Source organism: Centruroides sculpturatus, unplaced genomic scaffold (assembly GCF_000671375.1).
Source record: "Centruroides sculpturatus isolate CEXI.00-Female unplaced genomic scaffold, Cexi_2.0 scaffold1367, whole genome shotgun sequence".
Lineage (NCBI taxonomy): Eukaryota > Metazoa > Arthropoda > Arachnida > Scorpiones > Buthidae > Centruroides > Centruroides sculpturatus.
In genome coordinates, this window is record NW_019385836.1 from 165284 (window position 1) to 182275 (window position 16992).

At 29.1% G+C, this 16992-nt stretch overlaps 1 protein-coding gene across 1 annotated transcript in view; it reads left to right on the forward strand.

Annotated features, from left to right (window-relative positions):
• The window catches only part of LOC111642417 (collagen alpha-1(XV) chain-like), a gene marked incomplete at its 3' end in the record, with an annotated part of 84501 nt that overhangs the window by 52116 nt on the left and 15393 nt on the right, over positions 1 to 16992 (forward strand). Inside the window, exons 3-5 of the mRNA XM_023388766.1 lie at positions 7768 to 7998; positions 9199 to 9358; positions 9426 to 9585. Coding sequence (XP_023244534.1) covers positions 7768 to 7998; positions 9199 to 9358; positions 9426 to 9585 — 551 coding nt within the window. The remainder of the gene's footprint in view (positions 1 to 7767; positions 7999 to 9198; positions 9359 to 9425; positions 9586 to 16992) is intronic.

Genomic DNA, 16992 nt, shown 5'->3' on the forward strand with positions numbered 1-16992 from the left:
TATTCTATTTATTTTAAAAATATAATTAATAATAATTGAAAATCTAAAAACAATTTACTCTTACTTATTTGAATAGGGAAATACATTGTAACAAAGGAATAATTTTAAAACAATTGCACTAAAAAAATGAATTATATTAAAACCCTAAGATACAATAGTTATATTCTATATATATTATAATATAATTCTATTATATTATGTTAAAATGTATGTTTCTTTATATATATGTAAGTCATACGTTTATATTAATTAATATTAATTATGATATCAAGAACTGACAAAACTGATTCTATTACTTTATTTAATAATTTCTCGGTTTAAAATTCATTATATAACATCTTCAAAATGTTCTCAAGATTTAAATCGCATTAATTTCTACACCACAGAACAATTTTCCTTCTTAGAAACTCTTCAGTTAAAGAAACAAAAGCTAGATTGTGATGAGTTCCAGATACCGTAAACGATATGTTTTGTTTATTAATAATAAAATTAACGATAAATCCACTCCGATACGTTCATATAAATGATATAAAATAAAATATATTATTTTAGAATATTGTAAATTTGATTAATTTAATGAATAAAACAACTCAAACACACGAAATGAAAGTTTCGATTGCGTCGAAACTGTTTGAAGACATCATTAATTTCGACAGAATGATTACTTCAAAAATTCCATCGAAGTGTGAAATATAGTCAATGGCATGCCTGCGGTTCCAAACTAGTCTCGGAACACTCGGTCTATGTCCTTTTACGTCATGATTTACCGCTGGGTGGTACGGTTAGATTAAATATCTCACTGATAGTGAATAGTGTGATAATTCTTCTCTCACTTCACGTACCATTGCCAATGTCTTTGCTACCGGTTGAAAATAAAAAATGATCCAATTTCTTCAATAAGTGTTTTAAACCACTTCGTTCTTTGGAAATTTCTATATTCTTTAGAATTTATCGCTTAAAAATCATTTTATTATAGATTTTTTCAAATATTAAATTAATCGGTTTTTAACGAAAAGTTATAAAAAGAAGGATTTTTTTTCTTCTGTTGTTTTAGAAATACAGTATGTATAGGCTATATATATTTAAACCACGTGTAAGTTTCTCGTACATTTTCAATTAGCTAAGTTGTTTGGATGAATATATACTAATTAATAGTATAATTAATAGTAATCAGTTTTATTTTAGTTAATTTGGCTGATTAACTAAAGTTAAAAGACTGTTATATTTAAACAGCATTAAATGATTTACTAAAGCTTCGTTATAATTATTGGCGTTGTATTGAATATTTTTTTTATGCTATATCGTTTTGATATGTTATTGCTAGTAAAATATGAAATAATCGATTTTTCTAACCTCTTAATTCTCTTAATTTCGAGTTGTTTTATCATCTAGGCCTGCAAATTCAGACCCTTACTACGAAAAGCCTAATGATTTACTTTCTTCAAATAAATAAAATAAATAATTCGCGAAAATGCTCCTGAAAAAAATGTGACTGTGCACGAATCAAAACGTCTCTAGTTCATTTTAAGAATTAAGGAAGTGATATGAAATTTAAATCTTTTAAAATAAGTTAATGTTAATTTATAAATTTAAATTGTTATTTTGAAAATGAATATAAATCGTAATGGCCAATCAAAGCCAAAATTAAAACCTATACCGACATTTTACTATCAGTAGCTATCAGAAAATCACAAATTATTATTATTGAAGTTAAAATATTAAAAACGTAAAGTTTTCGAACTAAATTGAAACCCCCTAATTATTTAATTCATCCCCAAATTTTTGAGTGAATAATTTGTTATCATTAGAATAAATCGGTTAAGCATCATTTGAAACTTTTTCTCCGACATCACCAATGTGCCAGATGTTCTGGTTGCAACCACTTCTTAAAAACCGTCTTTTACATAATTCGAAACGTGTAATAATTCCGTGAATTTTAAAAAAGTAAACAAACAAATGTCTCCTGTTATTTCCTTGAATAAATTGTCCTTTGGTTCTATTAATATTAATTAGTTAATTAAAGTATATATTTTTTAATTTAATATGGATACAACCATGTTTAAAATCGCAATATTCCATTAAATTATATAATAAAATAATAATTATAACAATTATTATTATTATTATTCAAAGTAATAGAGGAAGGAATTTAAGATACTGAAATATATTATTTAATTTTATAGTGGGTCATATATAGTTTTTTGGATGTGTCACGATAACTAGAAAAATGTCATTAGCTCTATTAAATTATTTTTTAATGTAAATTCGTCGTGTTCTTTATACTTTTAATTATATTATTTTAAAAGTAAAATTTACTTTTTGCAAATTCTCTGAACTGTGACTGCCAAAGCAATGTTTTTTCTTTCGTTAACAGGCCTTTTTCTATTATAAAAGCATAATAGTTTCTCTTAGCTTTTGTATTATTTTGAAAAATATTGCAAAAAGTTTAGCACTTTATATTATTTCTTTTTTTTTAAATTCGTATCGAAAAATTTAGCATTTTTTTTCTTTAACTTATTGCTTTGTTATTCGTTATATCTTCAATAAAACAAATTGATATCCAAATTGTCTTCGGTTTATTATTCGATTTTTTAAGTCTTACCGTACTCTACTTATGAAAAAACCCCAAAACTTAAATAAATAAATAAAACTTTATTGATGTAATTATTTGTCTTAAGCTTCCCCCTGGAAAAATTTTTTGCGGATGTCCGTGATATTTATATTTCTTGCGATTTATAAATAGTACAAATATCTTGTGAGACTTAACTAGATCATTAAAATAATTATAATAAATTATTTGATGAAATAACAATCAATTTCTCTATTTTTCTTCGTATTAAAGAACTAATTTCTAGTAATTTAATCATGTGATTATTGGAACAGAAGCTACAAATAAATAGCAAAATTCAAAAACTATCCAATAATTTTCATTTTGAAAAGATCCGGGGTCATTTGATGTAAGATAAGTTTAACCCACTTCAGCTATTCTGTTGAATTTATAGTAGAAATTCTTTATGGGGGGATAAGATTATCGCCATTCTTTCTTGGTATCTTCTCAATCGTTTTAGTTTTTAGCGCTTTATCCGTGCTAACAAAATAAACGGTGCAATATGAGATGCTTTTTAGTCATTTTTTAAAAATATTCCATGACACTTTCGAAAGCATAATATTAAATTTGTATATTAGTCCAAGTACTTTTTATTCTCCAACATCTTTTGTTATATAATCTCGAAATTAATTTTGTCGCCATATCAATTTACAGGAATTTATTAAGTATGCGTATTATATAACCTACGTTAATGTCAATGAAAACAAAAAGGTATAAGTATCTTGATAAATATTACATTTACTATGAATGAGATTCAACTTTTAAGATACAGTATAGATCATGAGCCATCCGCAAAGGGAGAAAACGAGGTATTTGCCCCCTGAAGTTGAGTAAAAACTTTCACAAATTATATTCGTAAAAGTGATCGAGATATGTAACCTTAAACCTTCGATCATGGGATGATTTGTCTGTCTTTTTGTATTGATTCAATATTGTATTCTATAATCTACTTGTAAAAATCCCCCCAAAAAATGACATCAATAAATATTTATTTATATATTTAATTATTTGTCTGCAAGCGTAGTTCCTTGGAAAATTTTCTGTGGATGCCTATAGATGTATAATTAAAAATAAGTTAAACAATCTTTTCTCATAAACATATCTCAAATTTTAATTTTATTGTCTTAAAACTTTCGAGGAAAATTTAGTAAAGAAATGGTTTTATACAAGAAAGAAACGACATTTCTTCCTTGTATAAATCCCGTTTAAATTTAACTTTTAACGTGCAGAGAATAACTTAAGCGTAGACAAAATAAACTGAAGAATATTTTTTTAAAGGTATTGTTGAATAAGATAAACATTAAAAGTTAATTTTTAATTTTTTTTTTCTTTTAGATTGACAGTCAAACTGACAGTTTATGAAAGTGAAAAATTCCTAATTATGCGAAAATGCCATCATATTTATAGCGTTGATAATTTAAAAATTCCATTTTAAAATAATTTTTAAGAAGATAGATTTAATATTATAATACGCTTTTACAATGCTCATAATTGCTACAATTTTTACCATTATTTAAATTAATTTTTTTTGTCAATTTTAATTCTTTTAATTTAATTTAAATAATTATAAAAAAAGGAAATGATGTCACGTTTCATATTCCCTCTTTTACTCCAGTTGGAATTGAATTTCCTTAATATGTATACTGTATAACGATGTTTTTACAGTATAGTTTTAATAAACCGTATTGTTGCGCTCTATTTATACTGTAAAATATAATTCATTTATCGTATTTATTTATGCTGTGTGCTATTTATACTTACAATATAATGAATGTATTATATTAACGTATATTAATTTGTATTGTATAGGCTCATTGACGTCCGCAAAAAAGTTCAAGGGGGGAAAAGCTTGTAGAGTAAATTATATCAGTAAATTTTTATTTAATTACTTAATTTTTGAGGATTTTTTTACGAGTAGATTACAGTATGCATCATTAAATTAATACAGAAAGACAGACAAAGCATCTCAATGTCGAGGTATAAGGTTACGTATCTCCATCACTTTTACGATTTTAATTTGTGGAATTTTTCACCCTATCTCGGAGGGTAAGTGCCCCTTTTGCCTCCCTCCGCGGACACTCATGTGTAGTCTATACATTATGCGGCATAAAAAAATAATTGATTAATTAAAATTAGATATTTTTGCATAATTTCTGTTAGGTGAATCACATCTTCCTTTTTTTAATTTATAGGTTAAATTTTATTCTGTTTTTTTTCCATAAAATTAGAGATCATGATTCTGTAATCAGAATTCATATCGAATCTAACCTTTGACCTCTATCTTGTCCGTTAAGGGATACGGTCTTGCAGGAAATCTGAATAAAAATACCCGCGGCATTTTATACAAATTTCCTGCGCGTCAACATTTATTAATTGATAATCGTTTTAGCTGTTAATAATTCATTTTAAAGTCATGAAACAAATTATTTAATTCATAACATAAGTGATCGATTTAAATTAAATGCTTATGTGCAATTAAAATTTCTTATGGACTAATATGAAATAACAATAATTATACCAGGGAAATAAAACAGTAATATTTAGTATGCAAATTAAGTATCCGGGAATATGAAAGTAAGAGCCTGTGAATAATCTGAAGATTATTATTGTCCAGCCATTTAATAAGTAATTAGAGTAGATCCGTTTTTTTTCTCACCAATGCTATCCTCTTCGGTTGGATTACATCAAGATTGATTTGTCAAAATTTGGGGACGTGGTGTGCTTTCCAACCAGACATCTAAGCGTGAGTTTAGTGTTTTTTCTCAAGGTTTCAGGGGTATAATAAGCCATTTAAGTATATACAGTAAAACCTGTCTAAAACGGAAACCTGCCTAAATGGGAAAAATTCTTCGGAACGGAGCGATTTTCTATGTTAAGGCTGCTATACACCATTGGTTAATCCTCAAAGGAGTAACCATGCATGCCTGATTTTGAGTCATTTTATAAATAGTACAAATATCTTGTGAGACTTAACTAGATCATTAAAATAATTATAATAAATTATTTGATGAAATAACAATCAATTTCTCTATTTTTCTTCGTATTAAAGAACTAATTTCTAGTAATTTAATCATGTGATTATTGGAACAGAAGCTACAAATAAATAGCAAAATTCAAAAACTATCCAATAATTTTCATTTTGAAAAGATCCGGGGTCATTTGATGTAAGATAAGTTTAACCCACTTCAGCTATTCTGTTGAATTTATAGTAGAAATTCTTTATGGGGGGATAAGATTATCGCCATTCTTTCTTGGTATCTTCTCAATCGTTTTAGTTTTTAGCGCTTTATCCGTGCTAACAAAATAAACGGTGCAATATGAGATGCTTTTTAGTCATTTTTTAAAAATATTCCATGACACTTTCGAAAGCATAATATTAAATTTGTATATTAGTCCAAGTACTTTTTATTCTCCAACATCTTTTGTTATATAATCTCGAAATTAATTTTGTCGCCATATCAATTTACAGGAATTTATTAAGTATGCGTATTATATAACCTACGTTAATGTCAATGAAAACAAAAAGGTATAAGTATCTTGATAAATATTACATTTACTATGAATGAGATTCAACTTTTAAGATACAATATAGATCATGAGCCATCCGCAAAGGGAGAAAACGAGGTATTTGCCCCCTGAAGTTGAGTAAAAACTTTCACAAATTATATTCGTAAAAGTGATCGAGATATGTAACCTTAAACCTTCGATCATGGGATGATTTGTCTGTCTTTTTGTATTGATTCAATATTGTATTCTATAATCTACTTGTAAAAATCCCAATAGTATAATTAATNCTATTTACACCATAGACTTCTATGCATACTTTTTCCCGCGAGTTTTAATAGAATTTGTTGCCAATAAACATCAGTGGCGTAATAATAAACACAATGACGTAGCGAACGTAACTGCACCCGGGCCGCGACACTATATTGGCGCCCCTCCCCCTCCAGAAACAAATTTTGTTATTCTTGGAAACCATTAGGCTCCCCTCTGCCAGTGGCGCCCGGGGCAAGCTGCCCCACCCTCTGCTGAGAGGTTTTCTTCGTTTTTGGGCGATAGGAAATTCGGAAGTTCCTCGAGGACAGGCAGTCTCAAAGGATTAACCAATGGTGTATAGCAGCCTTTAGAAACAAAACCTGTTCGAAACGGAAACCCTTCAAACCGGAAAAAATATTCAGCACCGTGCGATTCCGGTTTACACAGGTTTTACTTAATTGCCCACAGTGCATATAAGTGTATTTTTAAAATGTTTTTATGAATGATACGATGAACTTATTGATTCTTACAACAAACTTTTCGGACTACCACCCCTTTTAGTACACATTTATATTTTTTTGTTTAATATGGGAGACAAAAATCTCCCATATCTTTCAACACCCCTACCCCTTCTCTTCCAGTGCCCCTTGAGTCTTCTACCACCACCAAGGGGTTAGCGCCCATTTTGGGAATTTTGTATTATCAATTAAAAAAAAGATGTAGTAATAAGAAATAATTGAATATTTTGGAATATTTTAATTTAATCAAGCTAATATTTTTATTTTTTATTTTTAGTGTCTAATAATACTTCTAGATGGGATTTATTCCTCTCTCAAGAATTTTTCTCACAGAATAAGCTAATTTAAAGAAATATTAACCAATTACTCATTTGTTTTTAGTATAAGTAATCTAAATCTGATAAGGAATTAAGGACACCACTAATTAATTTTAAACACGACCCACTTATAAGATAATCGGTTTATTTGTTGTTGGTAAACCGATTATCTCCTCGTTTATGAAAGTGGGTAGTTGATGACAAATATTTTTATCATCCATTTCCTTGGATAATTTACGATTCAAGAATTTAGTCCGTAACAATTACTTCATTAATATTTTTATACCATGATTTTTATCAAGAATCCACACAATTTCTATCTAAATCTTATTTAAAAATCTATTTGAAATGAGACAATTACTCGTAATTACATAATTGAATTTCTCCATGTCTTGTTTTTGTTTTAACAAATAAATTTAAACTTAAATATTCACAATAAATGTCTGATTTTGTTGACGAATAAATGAAAGACCTCTAAATGTAGAAGAATAAAAAATGCAGGATTTATACTTTAAAACCGAAATAATACGATAGAAATTATTAACGGAGCTTTCGTTTTTATTTATAGGAAGACCAGATAATTCAGAAGTCGATCTTCTGATGGCAATTATCATACCTTTCACTTCCTCTTCGGTCGATTTTGTAACAGGGAAAGATGGGTTTCCGGCGTTTCAACTGAAAGGTGGTTCCGATATAAAAACCCCATACAGATTATTATTTCCTGCGACATTATTTAGAAATTTCGCTATCCTGGCAACTTATAAAATAGAGGAAGGAAACGAGGGATTTATGTTTACAGGTAAGATTTTATTTTGTTTATAATTATTCATTAATTTAAGGTAGATTCGTGCGACTTTAAACTTAAATTCATTCGACTAGCCATAACATCGCATTGGTATTCCGAATGTCACATACGACAAATTTCCAGAAAAAGCCCGAGTTAAAATTCTAGTCGATAGTCGATGCTTTCAGGACGTTTTCTTTAAATCTCTCTATTGGACCCCTAACGTCAAACTGATTGCGTGCACGCGTGAATAGACTAGGTCTGATTGGCTGATTCTCTACCAATTGTTTATTTTAGACACCAGACAAATATCAGGCGATCTGAAACCTTCATTCAGACAAAGAAATCGTTAAAGTTATCTACAGTCGTTGGAGATTTTCAGAGTGGAACCATGCAATGATTACTTTAACAGTCATGTTCGTGAGCGAAATAAATCTAACGAAATGAATATTTTAATGGAGTCGGGGAGAGTATAAAAAGCTGAAATGTCTTAAATGTGTGTTCGAGCGAGTTTAACCAGTTTCATCTTTAATAAAACCTGTACTACGAGAGATTTACTTTTTTTGTTAAATATTATAATAAGTATTACTACTCAGACAAATGTGCACTTAAATTCTTTATGGTTACATAAATATATTTCTGAAGAAATTCGAACAATGCGAAAAATAAACGTGAATAATAAAAAATGTTTTAAGTGTTCAGGATTATTAAATCAGCTAATCTATACATTTAAAACTATATTAGAAATTAATAGTTTAATAAAAAGCAAAAGGAAAAAAAATCATCAATAGGGTAGTTTTTAAGCGAATGGTTTGCGGATAAATCTATATTTAGATCTCTTGTTTACAGTTGTGATTGAGATTACATTTCTTAAAATCTTAAGAGGTGTTATTTTATAGGCTTTAAAACTTTTTATATACAGTACTATAAAATTAATGTTTTAAGAATAAAAAATTTCATATTTTTAGATTAAAAGATTAATACACGCATTATGATAATAGCATTAAAAGCATTTTTTCTTATAAGTATTTTTTTTAAATTTAAACTCGTTTTATTTAGAAAACAGCATTAAACCTTTCACTTCTTATTTTTTAAGACATTGTTTCATAAGTAAACATTAAATTTTTAAACAAGAAAAAATTTTTATACTATGTTTAGCTTTTTTATTATTATTATTTTCAATATATTACAAAGATTTATTTATTTATTTTTTAGTTGTAAATCCTTCGGAGACTGTAATTCAGTTAGGTTTAAAAGTATCGACGATTGGCAAATTTCAGAATATTACATTGTATTATACGGACGTAGCTATGCACCTGTCTTCTCAAATTCTAGTCAGCTTTTTAATACCCAAAAGCATCGATACTTGGACACGGTAAGCTTTTCTAACTTTATTTTAATTAGGTGAATCAGAGAGTCTTTTAATAGTCGTTTGTTAACAGTTTAGCTTTAAGAATCGAAGGAAATAATGTTACTTTGTACTACAACTGTGAAGAATACAGCTCTACTGTGGTAAACCGAATCCCTAAAGATCTCCTGTTTGACACGGCTTCGACTGTTTATGTAGGACAGGCTGGTTCTTTAATCAAAGGAGAGTTTGTGGTGAGTTCTTTCATTGTTACTTAAACAAACTTGGATAAACAACTTTATTTAAAATTTATCTGTTAGCTTTATTTAACTTCATTTGTATATAATACGAATTGCAAATGTTTGAAAACTTTAATTGCTTTTTTTTTTATAAATTGAAAAAGTTTACCGAGACAATCTGAATTCATTCGGTTTTTTCCTACAAGCTGAGTTATAAGAGCTAAAATTATGGTGTAAAATGATACGCAGCAGCAACTTTTGTATATTCTAAGCAATAAAAATTGTACGAATTTAATACATTGAAACAACACTTTAATCTATGTAGAATTTTCTACGAGGAAATTATTCTGCAATAAATTTCTGCATATAATATTTTTTTTTTTACTTATCTTCGGCTTATCTTGGGAAAAAAACTTTATTTTGGTTACACCTGTTGATTATATTTGGTATCAAAAGGGTGTAACTTCATACTTGACTGACAACATCTCAAAAATCTGTGCTTATAGCATCACAACAGATGTGTCACGAATTAGATAATAATGTAGGCCCAAACTAAACCACACCCGTTCGTGAATTACTGGAAGCAGGTGAAAATTTTCCTTTATTAAGTGTAAAAACAAATTTAATAAATGTCTGACTAATTCCGGTAGATTAGACGTAAATCTGTCCGCTCACGTGTAATAAAAAGAGATCTCGTGACGTTAATTTCATTATAAAACACTCCAAATTTCAACACTCTAAAAATTTATAAAATTCAATTGTCACGTACAGTACAGTACAATACTAATTACAAATCGTTTTTTTACTAGTCAACAAGCAATCTTCATTGTGATCATTCGTAAATTTATCCATTATTAGCTTAGCAATTATTATACCAACTAGAAATCTATAATTTTAATCTTAGAATTACGAAATATATTCAGTAAATAAAGTATTGAGGATAGTAATTCCGAAGGTAATAAAACACATAGCCAATGAAAAGAAGATCACAAGAGAGGACATTGCCCTGATGGGTTTAACAGCTCTGTATCTGATACCTGCTACTTAATAGAATGGTTTTACCATCATAAAGTTTTTCAGGTTGCTACCAAGCGCACATCGTTTTCCCTTTCGTTGTAAACGAAGAAGGTCTTAATGTCATTCTATAGGAAAGAACAGTCATAAGAGACGCCCTCTGGTGTCATAAACCCGTGTTGTGTGCAAGAACGGATTACTTCCTCGCTTTTCTTTTTTTCCCTCGAGGTCGTTCTTCCATCGTACCATTTTTGCAGCACTTGACCCTACGGCTTTTTTATTACCCTAAACAAATTGCAACTTGCATAAGATGCCAAAAGCAAGATAAAAACAAGCGCGATTATAACTTCATAAAAATTATTCCGGTCTCATTAACTCTCCATTTTACAAATTTATCAGAAAATGAGTCGAAATATGTTTTATAGCCGTCGTTAAAACTCTAATGGAATTTATTGTGAGTTATCTTGTACAAAATAAAATAGATACTTATATTATTTTAATTACTAAGCAAATAGTAAAACTGATAAATCTAAATGGTTTAAATGCTCTTTGCATTTTTCAGTTTTTTTTTTTTTTATAACTTGTAATAAGTTAACAAAACTTGTGAGAAAATGTGAAAAGTATTTGGAAAATTCATACTTATTTATTTATTTTTTTGTTAACTAAATTATTTATGAATTATATTATAATAAAATAAATTATTTTTAAAAATAATTTTACTTTAAACGTAATTTTTCCTCTTCTTTAACTTTTAAAAAGCGTTCGAGAAGTCACTTTTGGTAGTTCTTTTTTTAAAAAAAATTATATATTAGAAATCTTGGTATATTAAATAAAATTAATAATTATTATCTGTATTAGGAGTATATGAATTAAGTTTAATCAGAAATCATTTTTATTTTTTACTTTTCCGCAAGTTATATAACAGAAGGAAATAAGGAGATTGGTTAACAATGACCCCACAATATTTTTTATATTTTTGGACTCGGGGAACCTTGAAACGTCGAGAAGTGCAAAAAAATTTGAGTTTTTTCCCCCTGTATGTATGGACGTTAATGTGTGTGTGGGGGGCACGACTTTTTTCGCCCATTTTGAAGCCTAATAACTCCTGGGCTTTTTGTCGAAAAGTTCTGAAACTATGCAGGGAGGTTTGTGTATTAGAAAGAAACGATTCTAGAAATTTTCAGGAAAATCGGGAGATATAGCCCCATTCGCTTAATATCTCCCGAACCAATCTGAAGACTTAAAGGTAATGGTAGCAATGATTAGGGATGAAAACAAATAAAGAATGCCGAAAAAGTCCAGCAACAACGTTGTCAGCATAGAAAATTTTAAAGAAAACGAATGTTACACATCATTTATATAATTAAAACAATCCTATTATATTAATAATTCCTATTCTAATCGGTTTAAAACATATTGAAATTTTTAAACACGTAAAAAACAACAGAAAATTTCGAATTTAATTAACGCAAAATATTTATCGATGAATGTTAATCTGCAAGATTACCTAGTTTCATAAAAAATAAATAAATAATCTTACTTCGTGTCGGTTACTGGAGACATTATCTGTAGATGGAACCGGTTCTTATTCGCATGCTGATATGAGCTGTCTGTTAATTTAACTGTCTATATTTGGCTATTAACAACTTATTTTATCAATTGTTAAAAAGAGAATGACGAATAAAATAACAGAAAATTTAAAGTGGATATCTGATTCAATTTTTCGTGGAACTTAAGTATACCTCGTCGATTCTAATTATTTTTTTAACGCTTTTATTTAACTTGCTTTGTATCGTTCCCAAATCTTGCAACTCAAATTCGTCCATTTCTAATTAAGATAGAAGGCTGAAACTTTGAGGTCATGCCTAAGTCCCATTTTAGGGGGTGGCCTCACTCCATCACTCTCCTCACCCCGATACCCGATAAATATAACCAAATATAGAATAATAATGATGTGTGTGTGTGTAATGATGTATGTGTATGTAAATGCACTAGTGATGTATATGGGGGACTTGGGGTCACTCCGTCATCCCCAACACTAATCATGAACAACATGAGTAATAAAAGCATTTTTTTTAAATATATTAAAATAATTCTTTATTTTTTCGCTTTTCCAAATAAATATAATGCTGCAAAGTTCAATAATTATCCTGTAAAAAGTACAGCATGTATTATCTTGTACAAAATTAAAATGCAAGCTGGACATCTTATGAAATATAATGAATAATGCTTAATTATGTTCACAGATATCGTCACCATTCTTATAATGCTATCGAAATTATTAGATCTCTAATAATTAGAAATTTGATCTTTGTTATCACTTTATCACTCGCTTGATTTATCAAGTTTGACATTTGACACTTTCAAATATAAGGAAGAGAAAATGTCGGGAATATCATTACACAGATAATAAACCGTTGATAATCATATATTATGTGATTTTTCATGCATGTCAGGCGTTTATCAGACTTATTCGGAATCGGATAATTAAGAAGCTGAAAATTCTGATATATAAAGTGAAAAATCAAAAAAAAAATAATGAAAGGTTTTATAATTTTTGAAACGGATATACGAGTATAATATAAACTAGCAGATAAGCCCGGCATTGCTCGGACAAAAAGTAACGATAGCGAAGATTAAGATGATTACATTATAGCCAATCTTACCCGTTTTCACAGAATGCAAGAATTAGGTCCACCTGTTTACAAACTAATTAGAGAATTTTTAGATGGGTCTAAAAATTCTCTCTAATTAGTTTGGAAACAGATGGACCTAATTCTTGCATTCTGTGAAAACGGGTAAGATTGGCTAATTAGAGAATTTTTAGATGGGTCTAAAAATTCTCTAATTAGTTCGATATCTCGCAAAAACGCAAAAAACCGCATCTGAGCCTGTAAATCTTGCACGTTGCTTTCTCTTAACACTTCCATTATTGACACTTTCATTGTTAACACTACCATTGTTACTTAACACGTCCATTGTTGAAGACTTAATCCTGTCTCTCTCCCCCGCGGGGGGAATTTCGAAAAATTCCTCTTAGTGTGCGTTCTCGTGACTTACCAAATTTCAACTTTCAACTCCTAACCGTTTGGGCTCTGCGCTTATTATTATTATTATTATCAACCCGTCTCGATTATATATAGGCTATATGATGAGATAAAAGTACTACGTAAATTTTATGTTTAAATTGAATTGTTTCGAAAAAGTAATAAACAACGTTCTTTTTAAATGTTTTCAATTAAATTTGCTATGATCGATCATAAAGTTTATACATAAGTTTTATTTAATTCTGTAAAGATAAAAGTTATTGTAATTGCCGAATTTCATTTCATTGGTTAATATTATCATGCATCCCAAAAATGATCACAATAAGCGGCGTCCAATTTTCGATTAAGTATAGTCCTATATTAGCGACATGATTTTATTTTAATAAAAAAATGTATTACTCAGAAGTAATTAGGAAATTAATTAAATATCCTAATTACTTCTGAGTAATACATTTTTTAATATTTTTTTTAACATAAGGTACTGATTTTTCATTTTTTTTGTGCTATCAATAATAATTATATTCTATTTAAATATTCCTACATCTATCTATTTGTTTGTAAAGATTTTACCTTATATAATTATAGAAATGCTTCTTATTCTTCTGTAATAATTTAGATATTGTAAGTCTAAATAATGTAATATTGTTAATTAAGACATTAATATATGTAACGCTAACTAAAGCATTAATAGGACGTAACATCTGATAATGTATCTTTTAAAAAGAATTTTTAAAGTAGTGTATTTAAGATCCTGTCAATATACTTTTCTGCTTCACTAACGACCACACGAGTGGTATTACCACCGTGTAATGTACGATAATAGGATCCCGAACTAGTAAATAGGACTACTTTTGTAAGTGAGGAAGCCGAGCCTTTTTCACTAATGTAAAAACTTTCCCCCTCTTTCTATGATAAATACAGAAAAACCTATGTAAATCGGAATGGCACTGTACCAAATATTTTTTTCCATTTTGAACAGGTTCTTTTTAATGTTGAAAGTCACTCAATTTCGAAGAATTTTTTCCATTTAGGCAGGTTTCCGTTTTATTCAAGTTCCGTTCTGAATAGGTTTTACTGTAGTACGATGATATTAATTGTTTTAAATGCAGCAGCCATTTCCAATTATCTGATTAATTTAAAATAATTAAATAGAGTTCGTTGGAAAATTGATGATTATAAATATTCAGATTTTTTATGTGAAAAGTTATCGTGGATGCTAACTTAATCAAAATAACATTTCATTAAGTCGAAACATTCCTCTCTTTAATTATTATATAATAATTACGGAGAGGAATTTTGGATGCAAAAAGGTATTAGAAAAGGTGCATGTTTATTTAATTACCCCACATATGGAAATTTATGCATTATTTAAACTAAAGTAGGAATTGAATTAAACATTAAAATAACATTTCTTTTTCATCCATTGTTTTTAACACGTCACCAAGCCCACATTAGAAACTTGTTATGTTGAATGATTTTGCATTTCTTAATTGGTTGCGTGGTAAAATTCATGTTTCTCGCTCAAAAGATGCTTATAAAATGAAAAATATCTCTTTACATCTACTGATTATGAGAATAACAAATTTAGTGAAGTAATCTGTATGGGATTCACTTTCACAGGTTCACTTCACAAGATTTTGTGATCAAGCTTGCTATCAGCTTCTCTTTTTCAAATTCTCTCAAGTTGCAATGGGGCCTTCATTGGCCTTCATTGGCCTTCATGCAATGGGCTCAACCTTAAAATGCAATGGGGCCTTCATTGAGAATGTCCCATTGCTCTTCCAGTTGATCAAATCCTTCTACCACGAACTTGGGTATTGACTGAGAACAGTTTATTCTGGAGGGCACTGTTTTCTAGTAATTTTTTTACGTTTGAAATGGCTTAAAATCTTCACTTAAAGCATTCAGGAAATTTTAAATTTGATCAGTTTTCATAGTGGAAAGCTGCAACAGCAATCCATGATCCTCGATGTTTCACTACTGATGTTAAGGCAATGGTAGGTTAGTCAATTCTTCGTACGTCTTTACCCATACAGGACACTTCACTGAATTTTGAAATTTGCTACACATTCATTTATGAAGTAAAAATTTTGTTAATTTTATGAGCTGTACAGATGATTTGTTTCAAATTTTGATACAAGACTGACTGTGAAAAATCCAAAAAGCATGGAATTTGCCTCGTCTGTTACAAGTCATACCTTGTCCTAAACAATAGTTTGTCATACGCTAAATACTATAATACTATTGATGTCTGATTGCTGTCGAGTTAGTTTTCTCAAGATAGTGAGTTTTAAATAACAGTGGCCTGAGTTTTTTTTTCTACTGAGTCGTGCAACTAGAATGTTAAGAACAAACTTGTTTAGTTCATCTTTTTTTTTCCTAGCACAAAATAAAGTCACCTATAAGTTTTTTTTTATTTTTGTGATTGTTGAGTTATACAGTGGATTGATATAGATCTTCTGAATAGTACTTTTATCAGGAACAACTCTCTCGATATACTTAAGTAACTTTTTGCAGCTTGAAGAGTGGTACATCAGGTTGAATAAACATAGCAGGAATATCGATATAAAACTGATTGAGTTGTCTGTTTGATTAAAATGATTCAATTAATGAATGTTTGTTTGGAAGTAGGTCCCCCTTTTTCAGTTCCTTGTTTTTTACGTGTTTACCACTTTTAATGTGTCTCGATCTGTGTGTTCTGATGTTTTCGTCAGCGCCAAGTATGACGTCACAAATCTCACGTCTCAGAGTTGTTCCACCTGTAGCTATCTAATCCTTTGAATATTCTTTAGCAATATCTCTCAATTTACCACTTGTCGCTTTGGATTTCTGTATTTTACAAAATTATGCTTCCATAAAACTCGATGTGCACAGTTCTCATTGTTCTACCGTACACATCCAACTAATCTTTCTGATTTGCGTGTGATTTTTTTCTTTTCCTGCGCAGAAAGGTACTGCTGCTTGTGAGCAAAAAAAAACATAATCAAAAAGTGCAAACTGGTGCAAAATTCCAAAAAAGTGCTGCGTAAACCCCTGCTAAATACTCCTAACGAAGCGCAAAAATACAGTTTATACCGCATTAAGTTTAAAAATTGATTGCTGTACTCGAATTCATCTTCCTAATAATCATATATAACTTACTAATGCACAGATAAGGTTATATGCTTTTTATGAACAATAAAAATATCACTTACGTTCATTTAAATGTATTTATCATGATGATAATGCGAAATCGCGTATAAAATTTCACGATTATATTCAATTTTTCACGGCATAATAGTAAGTTCTGTGGAATGTTAAATTTTCTAATTTTTAGAGTTGTGCCTATTTTGTGTCATTTATTTTGATAATATAAAATTTT